General features: G+C 38.9%; 1 protein-coding gene across 2 annotated transcripts in view; it reads left to right on the top strand.

Moving 5' to 3' along the window:
* LOC149235636 (short integuments 2, mitochondrial-like) overlaps window positions 1-16,799 on the top strand; it is a 267,031-nt gene that overhangs the window by 36,437 nt on the left and 213,795 nt on the right. For both annotated transcript variants that reach the window (XR_016246184.1, XM_089372163.1), the window contains exon 2: window positions 10,320-10,424. Coding sequence is in view for 1 of the 2 variants with exons in the window: in XM_089372163.1 (XP_089228289.1) it covers window positions 10,320-10,424 (105 nt within the window). In the remaining variant the exon portion in view is untranslated. The remainder of the gene's footprint in view (window positions 1-10,319; window positions 10,425-16,799) is intronic.

Genomic DNA, 16,799 nt, shown 5'->3' with positions numbered 1-16,799 from the left:
TGGGCCTTTACAACTTCTTCAAAAGTGCATGGTTCAACTTGAATAATGTTGCTCATGGCTACAACATATCCTTGGAACCGACAAGGTTTCTTGCTTTCTCTGAAAGTTCCTCTAGGGGCAACATGTTTATCAACATCTTGAAGAGTGTCACGAAGCCATAAAGGTCTCCTTTTAGAAGGAGGATCACATGGAGGAGGATCCAAAGGATCCATGGGCTCCATGGGTTCATCAACAAGATCAGTTTCAGCTTCAGGATCTTTTTGTATTTCAAATACATCATCTTGACTATCAACATTAGCAAGAGGAAGAGGAGTGTCTCTTGCTTTTCCAAGAGCTGCATCTTCGTCAAATTTTACATCCCTGCTAAATTCTATATTTTTTTGACCAGGTACGTATATTCTGTATGTTTTAAAATTCTCACAATAACCAACAAACCCACCTTTCTTACTTGAAGCTTCCAACTTGATCCTTTTCTCTTTTGGGACATAGAAGTAGACATGACAACCAAAGATCCGTAGGTGCCCAACTTCGGGCGTTTCGCTAATGAAGACTTCTTTAGGGATTTTGTTGTTTAGGGCACGGTGAGGAGATCTATTTTGGACATAGACAACTGTGTTCACAGCTTCTCCCCATAGAAACTTTGACAATTTTTGATCATGCAACATAGCTTTGACCGCTTCCATGATAGTTCTATTCTTTCTCTGGGCCACTCCATTTTGTTTTGGGTTACATGGTATAGTGGTCTCTTTTCTAATTCCAACTTCTTTGCAGAAGTTAATGAAATCATTGGAAGTGAACTCTCCTCCATTCTTAGATCTGAAGATTTTGATCTGCTTTCTAGTTTGTTTTTCTACTAGAGCTTTGTAATCTTTGAATATGTTAAAAACTTTACTTTTATTTTTCAGAAAATAAATCCATGTTTTGCAAGAAAAATCATCCACAAAGATAATATAATACAAGTAACCACCAAGAGAAGTTATAGGCATTGGTCCACATAAATCTGAATGTACAAGATGCAATACCTGATTAGTTTTGCTTTTGCTTGAAGGGAATTGTCCCTTCACTTGCTTTCCACTTGCGCACCCTTGGCAAACGCCATCATGATCAAATTTGGTTTCCAACATTTTGGAAACCATCTTTCTCACATGAGGTAATGCTTTGTAGTGCAAGTGAGTGAACCTTCGTTGCCAAAGTTCACTTTGATGATTGATTTCATGGATTAGTGCATGGATAGGTCTTCCATTGATTTTGTATAGATATTCACATCTAGATCCCAGAGTGAGGGCATTGCTCATGTTGGATCTTGATGGCCAAGTGAGAACTTTACCATTTACGAAAACAACTGTCATTCCTTTATCTTCTAAAACTGATATTGACACAAGATTCTTCTTTAAACTAGGTACATATAAAACTTCGTGAAGAGTCATATTTTACCTAGATTTAGATGGAAAGAAACGAAACCAGATCCCTTTATGGGATATGTAGAGCTATCTCGAAGAATGATCTTCAAATCTATCTCCCTCTAAACCAGATTAGAGAGTGTTTCTTTGTAACTGGTAAAGTGCCTTGAAACACCACTATCAACTAGCCAACTATCACAAGAATTTGTAGGAAATGAACTAGAAAGAGAAGAAACAAGAAAGTACTTTGATTGAGTCTTAGTTGCATTGTTATCATACATTTGGTTCCTTAAGGAATGGTAGTTTCCTCTGCGAGCAGAAGGAGTTTCTCTTCTTCTGTAATCAGATTTGTTGGAACAATTGTTGAAGTTGGATTTTGATGCTCTTTTGTTTTCTGAACAGTCACGAACATAGTGGCCATGCTTGCAACGGTTGTAGCATTGGACTTTTGATAAGTCTTTGGTCCATTGAGAGGCGTCGTTGGGAGCAAGATTTCTTGAATAGTGAATTCCTCTTCTTCCTTTCTTCTTCTTGCCTTGTACAACAAAGGCAGTAGGTCCTCTCTCCTCGTGCTTGGGAATTCTCCATCTGGAAATCATTCTGGCTTCTTCTTGACCACACTTTCCCAGAAGCTCATCAATTGTGGGAAACTTATCATTGTTGCTGATGGTAGTAATAAAAGTCTCCCAAGAAGAAGGAAGACCTCCAAGTGTAATCAACACTAGTTCTTTGTCAGGAACAACTTCGCCAGAAGTTGACAGTTGATCTTTGATTTTTGATATCTTCATGAAGTATGTTTGAATGGTCTCTCCTCTGTTCATTTTAATATCCTTGAGCTGATTCTTCAAGGCAAGAATTTGACTCAAGTTGTTCACTTGATACATTCCAATCAGCTTGTCATACATTTCTTTGGATTTCTTCAAGTTGGCAACAAAAGTGATGAGGTGGTCTCCAAGAGAGTCAAGGATAATCTTTTTAGCCTTGACTTCTCCTTTCTTGAATTTGGATTTGATAGCAGCATTGGAGTTTTCAGCTGGTTCTGCTATCTCTCCCTCAACATACTCAAGAACATCATGCTTTTCAAGAATAATATCCAATCTGGCCTTCCAAGGGAAGAAGCTTGAAGCATCAACCAACTTCTTTTCATTCTTAAAGTAAGAGGAAGACATCTTGATCTGCTCAAAATTTCAGCAGCAAATAGAGAGGGACAACAAGAGATATATTAGCAGAAAATGGACTTGCAAAAATAGCGGACAACATTTGATATTTCAGCAGAAAAATGAGCTGCAAGTAGAATGAACAACAAGCAAAAAATGAGCTGTAGCTGGAGTGGACAACAAGCAGAAAATGAGCTGTAAATGGAGTGGATAGCAAGCAGAAAATCAGTTGTAAATGGAGTGGATAGCACGCAGAAAATGAGTTGTAAATGGAGTGGACAACACTTGATAACTTAGCAGAAAATACGCTGCGGAGAGAAGGAACAAGAAGAGATTTTCCAGCAGAAAATGGGCTGGAGCAGCACTAGTCTTCTTGAGCTTTTCTTCACTAAAGCTCTGATACCATGTTAAAAAACAGATGTCCTATGCTGTTACAACCACTTAAATCCAAAACTTTCTTTTGTTGCAATAAAAGTTAAGTAATTGTAGATAGAACATAAACCATATGCACAATAGAAGACAACCAAGAACTCAATGAGACACAAAGAAGTTTGGTCAATGACCAGGGAAAAACCCATAAGGGGAAAACCCAACCAAATTCTTCTTCTATTAGAAATCAATTGTTCAATAGAGATACAAAGTACAATGAAAGAATGAAGAAGTTCACCCAAATCTGAAGAAGATCTCTGATAGCAGTAGCTGATGCAAACACTGAATCACTTTGGCTCTCCAAGATCTGCTCTTGCTCTTCAAGACTCTCTCTCTCTCTCAATCTTCCTCTAGACTATCCAACTCTCTCTCTCTCTCAATCGTCCTCTAGACTATCCAACTCTCTCTCTCTCATGTTTGATTTCTCCTTTCACAAGCACAAGTAAGTGTATCAAGTGAGGAAGAGAGGCACAAATATATAGGAAGAGCAAGGAGGTCGAATTCATGTGGGAGTAACTCATATGCCTTGAGGATGAGTCGCACGTGCCAAACTAGGATTGTAAATTATGCCATAAAGGAGAGGAGTGCAACTTATGCATTTAGGAGAGAAGTGCAACTTATGCCATTAAGGAGAGAAGTGTAACGAATGCATTAAGGAGAGAGTGTAACTTATACATTAAAGATGTGTAAGAGGAATCTTTTTATTACGAGTCATTAAAGTGTGTAAGAGAGTGTAAGAGGTGCGTAAGAGCATTAAAGAGAGAGAGGAATGAATCCATTAAGAGGGAGAGAGAGAGTAACATATGCATTAATTGAGGGAAATTGCATGTAACATGATTGAGAGACTTGAATTACTTTTCAATAATAATATAATAATATCATAAAGAGTATAATAGTAATAATAATAATATTGATGATTGAGTTAAAAATTAAACAATTGAAATTGATTAAGGACAAGTTAAGTGATTTTCCATTATATATATATGATTACGAATTGTTGGAAGGTGATTTACTATTTTTGGAAAGTCATGGTTGCAAAGATAGACACAACTTTTTATTTTTAGAAAGTCACTAGAAAGGTCATAAACGGAATTTTATTCAAGGAAATTCATCCCATAGCCACCAATTTTCATCATTACTTAAATTTTTAACATTATACTTAATTGACTCAAGGTGTTTGAGAGTGGTTTTGACCTCATTGGATTTCATATGGAGAAAATAGAATTTTAGATCCCACTCAAATTCCAACAGACCCAACAATCTTTAGAATTTCATGATTGGCGGGATTGCAATGTTTCTACTGGATTCTGTGATGTGCGAGGGTATGGAACCAACATTTAATCAAGATCACCAAGCCCTCTATGTACCTCAATGTTGGTGGCATTGACAGTTGAGCTCCTGCTTCACGACCCTAATAAAAATGTACATTTCACTCGAGCAAAATTATTGATTAGGATGTTAATCTTTTTTTATTATCTTAATTAGTGTTTAGTGGGTGATCTTGATGAATATGATCCCAATATTGGCAACGATTTTGATGTTATATAGCTATTTGTTGTAGCATGTTAATTTTAGGTATGTTTTATGTTGATAGCAAATTTACTTCAATTTTCCGTATTAGCTCAATATCAATTCCAAATTAGCAATCACATTTAGCATGATAGTAAAATGCAGATAGAACATAAACATAAATTGCAAGAAACAATCCAAGATAAGATGACACAAGATGTGGCGCCAACCAGGGACAAACCCCATTGTGGGGAAACCCTTGATCAATTCTTCTTATATGTTCTTCAATAGTTCAGCAGAGAGAGATAGTACATATACATCAGAAGTCAACCTTTTGACTTATCTAAATAAGAGCAGAGATCTTCTCTAAGAAGATAGCATATGAGGTAGCTGATCTGAGCTGAGTTGAAGGCATACTGCTTCCACTGATCCAAGGTGACTCCATCACCATGCTGCACCTCACTATGCTGCACCCAATCATCATGCTGGACCTCATTACCATGCTGCACACATCATACTGCTACACCTTACTGCATCATCATGCTGCACCTCCCTGTACTGCATCATCATGCTGTACCTTATCATCATTCTGCACCTCCCTGTGCTGCATCATCAAGCTGTACCTTACTGTGCCCATCATGCTGCATCTTATTTTATCACTGTTCTGCACTTTGTTACACTTGTGCTACACACATCATGCTACACTACACTTCATCAATATGCCCATCATCATGCAGCAACATTCAACATCATGCTGCACCTTGTTGCAATGCTGTCACATCTTATCATGCACTACATTAGTTCACTGTTAGGAGATTCTCTATTTGCTGCATTGGATGGCATTCTAACAGCAGATGGGGCAGCCTTCATCATGGACTGGTTGGGGCATCAAGACAGTCCTATCTAACAGCCCTCCTAAACAAAACACTGCTGTCATTTATGTTTGCTTGCTGTTGTTTGCTGCAGACCTGGTTAGGGCACTTACGCAGCCCTAAACATACTCCACAGTTAACAAACCAACCTCATAAGGACTGCGGCCCATCTTGGAAGACTTCCTCCCATGCCACGCTGCCTTCTTAGGGCACTGTCCATCCTTGACAGCCCTCATGCAGTCCCTAACTGTGTGCTATGGCCTGCGACCTAGCACAACAGCCTTCCTGTAGCTTCTGCCTCCATGAAATGTGACCAAGCAATCTCAAAACAATAGCGTACTGCCCTACTAAGACTCGGCCTAGTAGCCTGCTCTCTCAGCCCTTGAAACAACAAGATTCCAGCCCTCAAACAATCTGCACTTGCCTCAGCTTCGGCCTCCTGTAGCAGACTTCAGACCCTTGCTTCCATGCTGTCCAAGACCCCTCTCTTCCTGCGGCCTAGAACAGCGTTAAGGTCCTCTTCTTGTTTGCATTTAGGGCTATGTTAGGGCTTCTCCATGGGGCAGCATTAAGGCTTCTTGAGGCTGAGATAAGGGCTGTCCTCCATGACAGCATAGAGCTTTCCCATCTCCTAAGATAGCGTAGAGCCTTCTCCATTAGGGCAGTGTTGACTCTTAGGATCTCTCCTCCCACCAAAAACCCAAAGACAATTGGAGAGGAAGAGATCACAAGAAGAGTGTGTGTCTAAATGACTTTCAAGGCATTTCTATTTATACTAAAACGTTGAGCATAAGTGGGAGCAATTTGGTTGCTGGCCGACCTTGACGAATTGTCCCATATCACAAATAAATTCATATCTTCATGAATATTGATCAGAATCTGATGATCTTTAGATCAATCATACACCTCTATATGAGAGGAAATCAAGAAAAATATCAGCTGGCATAAATAAGATGACCCACATGGAGTTTTGGCCCTAGTTGCCAATTTTAACATAGCATGATTTTCTTTGGATTTTGGAGGCCAATTAAATTTTAGAGCCTCTCTCTATTGATCTATTTCAATTCATAGATGGATTGCACTCAGTGATATTTTGGTTATATGCACCCGTGTTATTTACATGAGAAATTTTGCATATTTGTGTATAATAATTTGGATTCATATGGATGCACATGAATTATATTTTCTTTTTAAAATTTGAATATTTTATTTGTTTTTGGTGGACCAATCTTTTGGTCTAGTTCTAATAATGTTGTTGATGATGAATTGACCATTTTCCATCAAGCAAACAAGGGGAAAGCCGTTGTTTTCATTTCCATGATTCATCTCATGAGATAAATTTATTTTTGTTTTGATATGATTTTGTATCATTCCATTAGATCTTATGACTCAGGGCAAATATCATATTTCAATATCGATATCTGATGTATGTACTGTCACTTGACGTCTTGTACATCTTATATATCGATTTGATATTCATATTTACGTAGCAATGTGTTTGTTTGATGTTGATGTCGTTTTAGAAGTTAAAAAATTGGAAAAAAATGATTATTTTTGTATTTTTCAAACTTTCCCGATAATTTCCGATTTTTTCCCTGATATTGCCGATAATTAAACTTTTGGACCCCCAACAATAAATTGCTGATAATGATAGATGTAACATTGCATCAAAGACATAGCTTTTTACTTGAACATTATGGATTTTGCAGAACGCTAATTGATTCAGTGGAAAACATTCAAAAGCTCCATTACTCTATTGGATAAATGCTACAATAAGTTTTCTGATATTGCTGCCCCATTTTAAATATAATAAAAAAAATGCTTCAAAGACATAGCTTTTTACCTGAACATTATGGATTTTGCAGAATTGTAACTGATTCAGGAGAAAACATTCAAAAGCTCCGTTATTCTATTTGATAGATGCTACATTAAGTTTCCTAATACTGCTGTCCCATTTTAAATATAATAAAAAATGCTTCAAAGGCATAGCTTTTTCCCTGAACATTATGGATTTTGCAGAAGTATAATCGATTTAGTGGAAAACATTCAAAAGCTTAGCTGCCTTCCGATGCTGATTTCTACCTCAGAGGACTGCTGATCTTTCCTTTGCAGAGTGATGAGTCCTTATTTGCTTCTTAAGTGGACTGCCTATTGAAATAGATATAGTTGACTTAAAATTGTTTCTGCAATTATTTTTTGGTAACTAGTGGAATCAGCAATGGGGGCGGTCTCGTACTCGCTTGGCATGGGGTTGATTCCATCTGCTACCACTATAATCAGTAGGTGTACTATTTTGCCCCTAATGTGGACATGGTTTAATCGGTGGATCAAACGAGGACCTTATAATATTTTGCATAACACTTTACATAACATGCTTTGCCAACCCAGGGGCAAAATTGTTTTTTGCATTTTTCATGACTTCAAGTTCAATATTTAAATTCTCTAATTGTAATGTATTTGTTTCCTTTCCAAGCACATGAGCTACATAATTCTTTGTGATTAGTGATTTCAAGTGTTTTATCCTGCTGCCAGCTATGCTGAGATTAGACCCTGCGCCAGCCCCAATGTTGGATGTAAGAACGATTTGCCCATGTGTGGGATGCTGCAGCAGGATTGTGTGAGGCTTAGTCAAACTTGGATGCCCCTTGGGACGATTTTTATCCCTGGAAGTTGGCTCTTACACTCAACGCCTTCCCATGAGACTTGAACCAATGACCTGATGGGAACTAAACCCCACACAATTGTCATTGATGTCAAAGACAAGGGGGGACTACAAATGTCCAAGATAAAGATTGCAAGATGGAGATTGTTGGAAATATTGTTTTTGGACCTTTAATGCCCAATTTGGATAGCCTATCTTTGAAGACCGTTTTACTCTAAAAACCTATCTCGAATGGGAGCATAGGATATATAGTTGAGAAGCTTATTCCGAGACCTTTCCAATAATATATGGCATTCCCTCTAATTCCATAGAAATGAGGAGATATGAAATATTTTGTCAGGTTGGCCAGCCAAAAAGTACAAGTCAGCCCCATAAGTGAATGAAGAAACACTATAAATAAAGGATACATAAGCGCGTTGGAAGTGTATCCAAGTAAGAATATCAAGTGCAAGTGTGCAAAAGAGATTTGAGGTGTGCAAGACGAGTTGGGGAGTATCCTTGGGTTTTAAAGTTGTGCAAGAGGAGCTGGAGAGTATCCTTGGGGTTTAAAGGTGCAAAAAGAGTCTAAGTGGTTTTCTTGGAGTGTTAAGAGTGCGCTGTGTAGGACTAAGGTCTATGACGCTGTGAAGTGTGTTGTTTTGAGGTTGTGATGTTGTGGAGTGCACTAGTCCGGGATTATATTTTGGGGAATTATACTACGAGGCCTGCTAGGGCATGAAGGCTAAAGCTAGCTAGGGTTTGAAACTATGTCTGGGGTATGAAGTGAGGAGAGGCATTGGAGCATGCAAGTTAAGGGTATGATGATGCTATGAAATGCATGAAGTATGAAGCATGCAGGGGAAGTCATAAGTGCTCTGTGTATGAAGACCTTAGGTTGGTGCCTATACAGGTCTTGCTAAGTTGGTGGTTAGCCAAGGAGATTGGTGTCTCCAGTAGGTTGGTGCCTACACAATATCTTGTTGAGTTGGTGCTCAGCTAAGAAGATTGGTGTCTCTAGTAAGTTGGTGCCTACAAAGTTTCAATTATTTGTAAAGATAAGTTTTTTTTGTGGTTATCTCCCACAAGGGTTTCCATGTTAAACTCTATGTCCTATGATTTGGTTTTACATGCATTTATTGTTTTGGCGTTAATGAATGATTGATGAATGCTCATTTAAAATAAATAAAGGGATCTCATACTGATTCATTTGCAACCCCTCCTCCCCAGTATAAGCGTAAGTTCAACAATTGGTATTAGAGCAGGTTCCTTAGAAAACAGTCTAACCGTTGGAAGATAAATTTCGATATTTATAACTTTTCCATTTATGTTTTACATTTCAAATTTTAGGAAAAGAGCAGTAGATAGGTTGCATTATAAGATCCCTTTATTTATTTTAGACAAGCCTAGATCCATCCTAACTCTAGATCTACCAAGCATCGAGAGAGATCAAATTTCTTTTCTCTCTAAAAGAGGTTTGCACCTCAAGAGATTTGATTCCTCTCTACGTTTGGTACATTTGGAGTTACAGTATAAGCATAAGTTCAACAATTGGTATTAGAGCAGGTTCCTTAGAAAACAGTCTAACCGTTGGAAGATAAATTTCGAGATTTATAACTTTTCCATTTATGTTTTACATTTCAAATTTTAGGAAAAGAGCAGTAGATAGGTTGCAGTATAAGATCCATTTATTTATTTTAGACAAGCCTAGATCCATCCTAACTCTGGATCTACCAAGCACCGAGAGGGATCAAATCTCTTTTCACTCTAAAAGGGGTTTGAACCTCAAGAGATTTGATCCCTCTCTGCGTTTGGTAGATTTGGAGTTATATATATATATATATATATATATATATATAATAGTAAAGTAATAAGCTATTTAGTATTATATGGTTATTAATTAAAATTAAAAATAAAATTTTGAAATATTATTCTTTAATTTTTTAAAATGTAATATGTATATTATGATTCGATTAGTTATTTACTTGTTTTTTCAGAAAATTGTTGGTGATTTTATTAATAAAAATAAAATTGCAATATAAAAATTAAATCTAGCTTACTTATTATTTTTATTATTACTTTTAACTTTTTTTTTTTTTTTTTAAATTTAACCAAGTGACTAGGGTTGCCCAAATGTGCACTTTCTTGGATCTCGAAGTTGAGTGTTTCTAGGCTATTGTTTGTGTCTGAAACAAAAAAGGTTCCATAATCTGAGTTGAATTTATTGAATGTTCTCATATAAAAGACTTATATAATGTTAGTATCAGTGCACTGATAAAGCTTGTAGTTAACACCTCATTTTATTGTGAAACAGATCCCACTCTCATCTGCAAATGGAGATTTTCAAGACATTTTATTGCGCAAAAAACGTATAATTATTCTGAACAAAAAGGACCTGGCAAATTCTAATATAATCAATGTAAGTCATATATGGCCCCTTCAAGGTACTTGATGTGAATAGTATATTTAATTCATGATGAGAAGTTGTTAAGTGGCATGCTAGAGAACCTCTTTGATGGATAACTAGTGATTTTGTTGCTTGTATGTGCCATAATATGTTTCTTCTTTGGTAATATAACTTGAGATGGAATTCAAATTAGATGGATAAAGACTATCCAGTACTTGATTGCCTTGTAAAAACAGATGACTTTCACCTATGGTTACAAGCTTATATTGATGTATAACATGTTTACAATTCTTTTGCACAATAGGTGTACTCTTATATGAATTATTTGAATTTTTCTCCTTTTGCATAATCTCAGGCCATTCCTTTTTCATGTTATTGCCTCTGGCAACATCTAATCCCAATTATTTGACTCATCAAAAGGAAATAACCCAACAAAGAGCCTGAACAGGCTTAATTCATTGTGTGGGTTAACTGAATTATATTCTTATGGCTGTTGATTTTATCTGGATAATATCAACACACTAATAGATGTCTATATATTTTTTAAACTGTAATGGTTATCATTGTATTAGAAAAGGGCTGTGGCTGAACCGTATAGCTTTTGTAATACAATCAAAAGGAAGGAATGAAGTCGTTGACCAAAGTTTGCTGCTCTTGAAACCAAAAAGCTTCTCTACTCCCTAGCTATACTAGATTCTTAGAAACAAGGCAGCTATACTGCAGAACATGCTGTCCTAACAAAAATACAGAGTGACAAAACATAATATATTCAAAAATTTAAAAACCCGGCCCATGGAGGGCATTTCTCATAACCTGAGATTTCACAGAAAAATTTCTTTGATGCATTCCTCTTTAGGGAGTTGCCCATGGCCAATGGCATTTGTGCAATTCCTCCCATAATCCTGTAACCCTGAGGATCCAGGGATGCAGAGGAGTCCTGCTCAGGGGAACCCTGTTGTGCTGCCCAAGGATGATCATCGGCTTCATGAATTTGAGAAATCATTCAGACAACTACATCCACCTTCAGAATAGCTGCAGAAGTTTGTTCTTCTGTACCTGCATGAATGCCCACATTTCTTCCTTCAATTCCTTCAACAAATACAGCGGTACCTTGTGCAATGTTCTCCATTGCATTTCTCTCATGGATTTCCATTGAAAGTTTGTCTCCCCAACCCTCATCCCATCAACATCAGTTCTGTTCTGAAGCTACCAGCCTCTGCTCTTCAGTGACTCCATGCTCACTTTAAGTTTTTGTTAGGGTCCAACCCTAACCCCCTTATTTATGTAATAGGGTCGAGTCATAGTTATAGTTAGTTAAAGAGTCAATAAAGCCCATATTAATCATTGTAAGTGGTTGACCCGCATTTAAAGAAAGGGACCACAATTAGTTGCAAACAGGCCATGGTATTAGATAGATGGTATTAAGAGAACCATGGTACTAACCCATGGTATTGCATGTATGAATCCTATATAAAAAATAGAGACTCCCCATTGAGGAGCGTCGTGCGTCATGTCTTATTTTGTAATCAAGCCCCGCTCTATTGGAGGTTGCCCCCTCGAAGAGGCAAGTGAACATTGCTTTCATCTCTAAATAATAAAATACATGCTGTTATTTCTCATTTTGTTTTGTGTTCTGGGTTGTATTTCTTCGTATATTCGGTATTCTGGCATCTTCTCGCAGGTCAAGAGCATAATAAGTGGTATCAGAGCACTTTCCAGGGCCGATGGTATCTCCATTTTTAACAGATTTGTTTTTTGGCTAGAGACGTGTTCTGACGTCTTTAAACCACGAGATCTGTCGTTGAGTGCATAAACCTGCGGATTTGGGGAGGCATGCACGCAGGAAATGCAAGAGGTGGTCACGCACGAACTGTCTTCCATGTACCCTCTGGTATATCGGAAGTCCCCTAGGCTCACCTGAAACCTCGCTGTAGATAAACCGTCGGCTGTCTTGTTGCTACAGTGCACCGAGAACAACACTCAGGGAGATTACTTGCGCGTACGATAGGGTAGTCGGGTAGTACAGCTAAGGGTAGGGTTGAACCTCTTTAGTTAGTGCCTTGAAAGATTGGGCCGAGTACTACTATTGGACCCTTATGTATATTGCGATCTGTAGCACCTGACACCTCCTTGAGACCACAGTTCCCTTGTCTCTCTGAAGATCGCCCATCATCTTCTTTGCTAGATCAAATCTAGCAGGTTGGGTTTTGTCGCTGCCGCAGTCCTACTCTCATTCTGGAGTTGAGGGTTTCGCAGACAGATCTGATCATTTGTGCAAGAGGCTTGTGGCTCCTATACCCTGGGGCGATTCTCGCAGGACATTGGGCAGGATTAGCTTTTTTGGAAATTGGTTGCTGCAATATTGATAAGCGGGGAGTAAAACTCCTTTCGGAGTTAAAAAAAAGTCTGAGGCCCTCCCGGGATGCTTATAAGAGACTTAGCCAATAAGAATCAGGTCGATGAGCTGAGCGCGGTGGTACCATTCACTTGTCAGCTTCCATTTTCGGGTGGTCTTAAATTTTTTCACAGTGACGACAAATGACCTAGATCTGTGTATGGTAGAAACTAGAGCTCAAGCTATGGCCAATGAGAAGATGGAGACCATTGAAAAACGGTTGGCGGATTTAACGATGCAGATCCAGACATTACAAGACACAGTCACAAAGGGCAAGTCGACGTTAAAATCAGAGGCATATGCTTTTAATGAAGACCATGAAGGAGAATCTAGCCATCATCTTCACTTCCATGGAAATCACCAAAATTCCCACCCTCGACCACCCAAGCTGGACATGTACAAATTTGATGGCTCTAATCCGACAATATGGCTATCACAAATGGACCAATATTTCACTCTGAATCACATCAGAGATGATGAGACTAAGCTACGTGTGGGAGGCCTTTACTTGGACCAAGAAAGATGGCAATGGTGGCAGTGGCATCAGAAATGCTATCCAAGGACAATTACTTGGCAGGCGTTCGCAAAATCCATTTGTGACCGCTTTGAACGTGAATCTATTTTTTGGGTCGTCTTACTAAGCTCAGACAGACAGGCACAGTAAACGACTATATTACAGCCTTTGAGACATTAGCCTTTCGCACAACAGGTCTGGGAGATGAATTCTACTTGGAATGTTTTATAAGTGGTCTCAAGGACGCCATCCAAGCCCATGTTTGGATGCACCACCCAGCGACATGGATGGAAGCTTTCACAAAGGCTATCGAAGTGGAACATGCTTTAGTGACCCAGTCGCCTCGTCCAAATTTCATAGCCAAGGGACGCCCCACCCAGGCTCAGGGCACTACCCAAACACTTAAGTTTCAAAAGGTGTCTCCTGCAGAAAGGGCTGAAAGAAGAAAGCAAGGATTGTGTTACTACTGTGTTAAAATTTGAAACTAGGGCCTCCATGTGGGTCATCTTATTTATGGCAGCTGATATTTTTCTTGGATCCCTCTCATCGAGAGGTGTAGGATTGATCTAAAGATCATCCGATTCCGATAAGTTTTCATGGAGTTATGAATTTATTTGCGTTATAAGACAATTCGTCAAGGTCGGCCAGCAACCAAATAAACCCCACATGTGCTCAACGTTTTAGCATAAATAGAGGTGGCCTTCAAGTAATTTCAACACACTTGGGATCTCTTCCTCTCTCTACTTGTCTTTGGGTTTTAGTAGGAGGAGAGATCCTAAGGAATAACGATGCCTTGATCCAGAGGGCAGAAAGTTGAAACTGTAGGAAACGCCGGAAAAGCCGGAATTGCTGGAATCGCCGGAATTGCCAGAACTGCCAGAAAAGTTGGAATTGCCGGAAAATCCAGAAATGTCGGAAAAGCTGGAACTGCCGGGAACAGCCGTAACTGCCAGAACTGCCTAAATAGTTGGAGCATCTGTCTCCGAAGGAGAGCAGCGTGCAAGGGACAACTAACTAACATTGGGACAGTTGTATGGTACTTAGCAGCAAATACACCAAGCATGCAATGTTACAGCTAGCATCCAAGGGACAACTAGCATGCAACAACAAGCATGCTAAGGACAACAAGCATGTTAGGGACAACAAGCAAGCAAGGGACAACAAGCAAGCAAGGGACAACAAGCAAGCAAGGTGCAACCAACACATAGGTCAGGATGGCAACATGGTGCAACAATGACACAATGCAGTACAGTGATGGGTACTGTCATGATTAATGAAGCGTGATGAGATGCAGCATAGTGATGATGGGTGCAACATGGTGCAGTTCGGTGAGGTGCAGCATGATGACGAAATGCAGCACAACGATAGGTGAAGGAGTCACCTTGGAAAATTAGTTGAAGCAGCATGTCTTCAACTGATCTCATGTATCATCTTCTTAGAGATGATCTATGCTCTTATCTAGATAAGTCAAAGTGTTGACTTCTATTGTAAATGTACTATCTCTCTCTCTCTCTGCTGAACTATTGAAGAACATATAAGAAGAATTGATCAAGGGTTTCCCCACATTGGGGTTTGTCCCTAGCTAGCGCCACATCTTGTGTCCTCTTGTCTTGGCTTGTCTTCTGCAATTTATGTTTATGTTCTATCTGTAGTTTACTTTAATGCTGATGTGATTGCTAATCTGGAAAAGATATGGAGCTAACTGTGGAAATTGAAATAAATTGCTCAAGCATAGAACATACCTAAAATTAACATGGTATTAGAGCTGAGGTGAAGATAATGCCCAAGCAAGAGTGAAAGAGCAATCACTGAAGACAGTTGGAAAAGGACAAAAGGATCAGTGGATTCCTCATCCCTCTTCAGATTCACTAAGGGTGAAGTTGAAGCAGAGAATATTATCAGAAGGGCGCAGTGGAATATGGCCTACCTAAAGATCACTTCAATGGAAGACCGGATCTCAGGGTGGAAGGAAAGGCAGATAACTAGTACGGCCATTATGCGAAGGAGTGTCCGAATGGCAGGGAAACATCACTTGATGATGATAACAATCATTCTAGGGACATCTTCAATGATCAAAGGAATGATAGGTAATGCAGGTCATCAAGGAAATGGCCGACTCTTCATAGAAAGCAAGGAACCCCAGATATGAAGAATCAAATGTTGTTTATGATAAGATAAAGAAGCATTATCTTGTATTGGCCCTCTCCTTCATATTCTTTGGGAATCTGGCTTATAGATTGTAGTGCTTCAAGGCACTTCATCGGATAGATGGGTGCACTCTCTAATTTGGTAGAAATGGAAACAATCGTGGGATTATACTTGGAGCCGATGCCACCTATCTCGGAAAGGGTGTAGGGAATGTTAACTCTCAATTGAATAAGGGTAACTCGATTCATTTACAGAATCTCTTTTATGTACCTAATCACAAGAAGAACCTGGTGTCCATCTCGGAAATGGAAGTCAAAGGTTTCAGGGTGTTAGAGCCTAGATTTGTCTTAGGCTGAAAAGACAAGGTTCTAGGTCCACATCAAACCACGCTCAGCCTCGTAGCTAGCCCTACGAGGACAGGAGAGGGCTCTCTCCGAGTCGATCTCGGCAAAAGACAAGTGATGGGGCTCGAGATGACTGAAATAAAAGCTAATTTTAGGTTAGGTATGAAGTACAAGGGTCTGATTTGCGTTTTTGGTGGTTTTGTGTTGGAAACAGGGAAAGGCAAATTGGGCTCGGGGATGAGGCACAGTTTCTGCAGAGCTCTGTTTGGGGCAAGGAAGGAAATCGTTTTGATGCTTTAAATTGAGTGAATGGATAGATCAGACTAGTGAGGAGCTAAGGAGAGCAAGAGAGTCTCAAGAATTCTCCTTAAACAGATGAAAACATGGAAATTTAAACAAATTCAAAGGCAGAGCATAACAGTTAATGGATTCCACTTTAATCACTCATTTGTTCAAATTCAGAAGAAAAGACAGGAAAATGATACACATAACACTATTGAACTTACAAGTACTTAGAGAAACACACCATCAAAACATGAAGCCACATGGATCCCAAACAGTGCTGCAAAACCCTGGTCTTTCCTTAGCCAAAAATGCAAATATAAAATGTATAATGATATGCCAAAGCAATCCCTAGTGTCCAACCCTGAAAATGACTTAGGAATTACATGATATAGACTAGCCCAACCCCTTCCCTTGCCTCTAGGGGTCGAGCTCATAATTTTAGGAGCTGTTTCAATCAATTCTAAACAAAGCACTAAAATCTAGGCAATCAAAACAACTTGCCTCTATAAGGTAGGAAACTGATTCATTCATTAAATTTTCACTTTTTAGTGAATGAATCCTCTAGACCAAGTAAATAAGTGCCAAAATTACATCATGTTTATCCAATTACATCAAGATAGATAAAAAATTACATCACAAAGCAAAACTATTCAAACTGACCGAATTTCTGAGCTGGAAGGTGAAAAATTGAGCAAAAATTC

The sequence above is a fragment of the Pinus tabuliformis genome, chromosome 8 (genome assembly GCF_031772625.1).
Source record: "Pinus tabuliformis cultivar Carrire ecotype Pingquan chromosome 8, CPIR1, whole genome shotgun sequence".
Classification (NCBI taxonomy): Eukaryota; Viridiplantae; Streptophyta; class Pinopsida; order Pinales; family Pinaceae; genus Pinus; species Pinus tabuliformis.
This window is presented reverse-complemented; position numbering and strand designations above follow the sequence as displayed.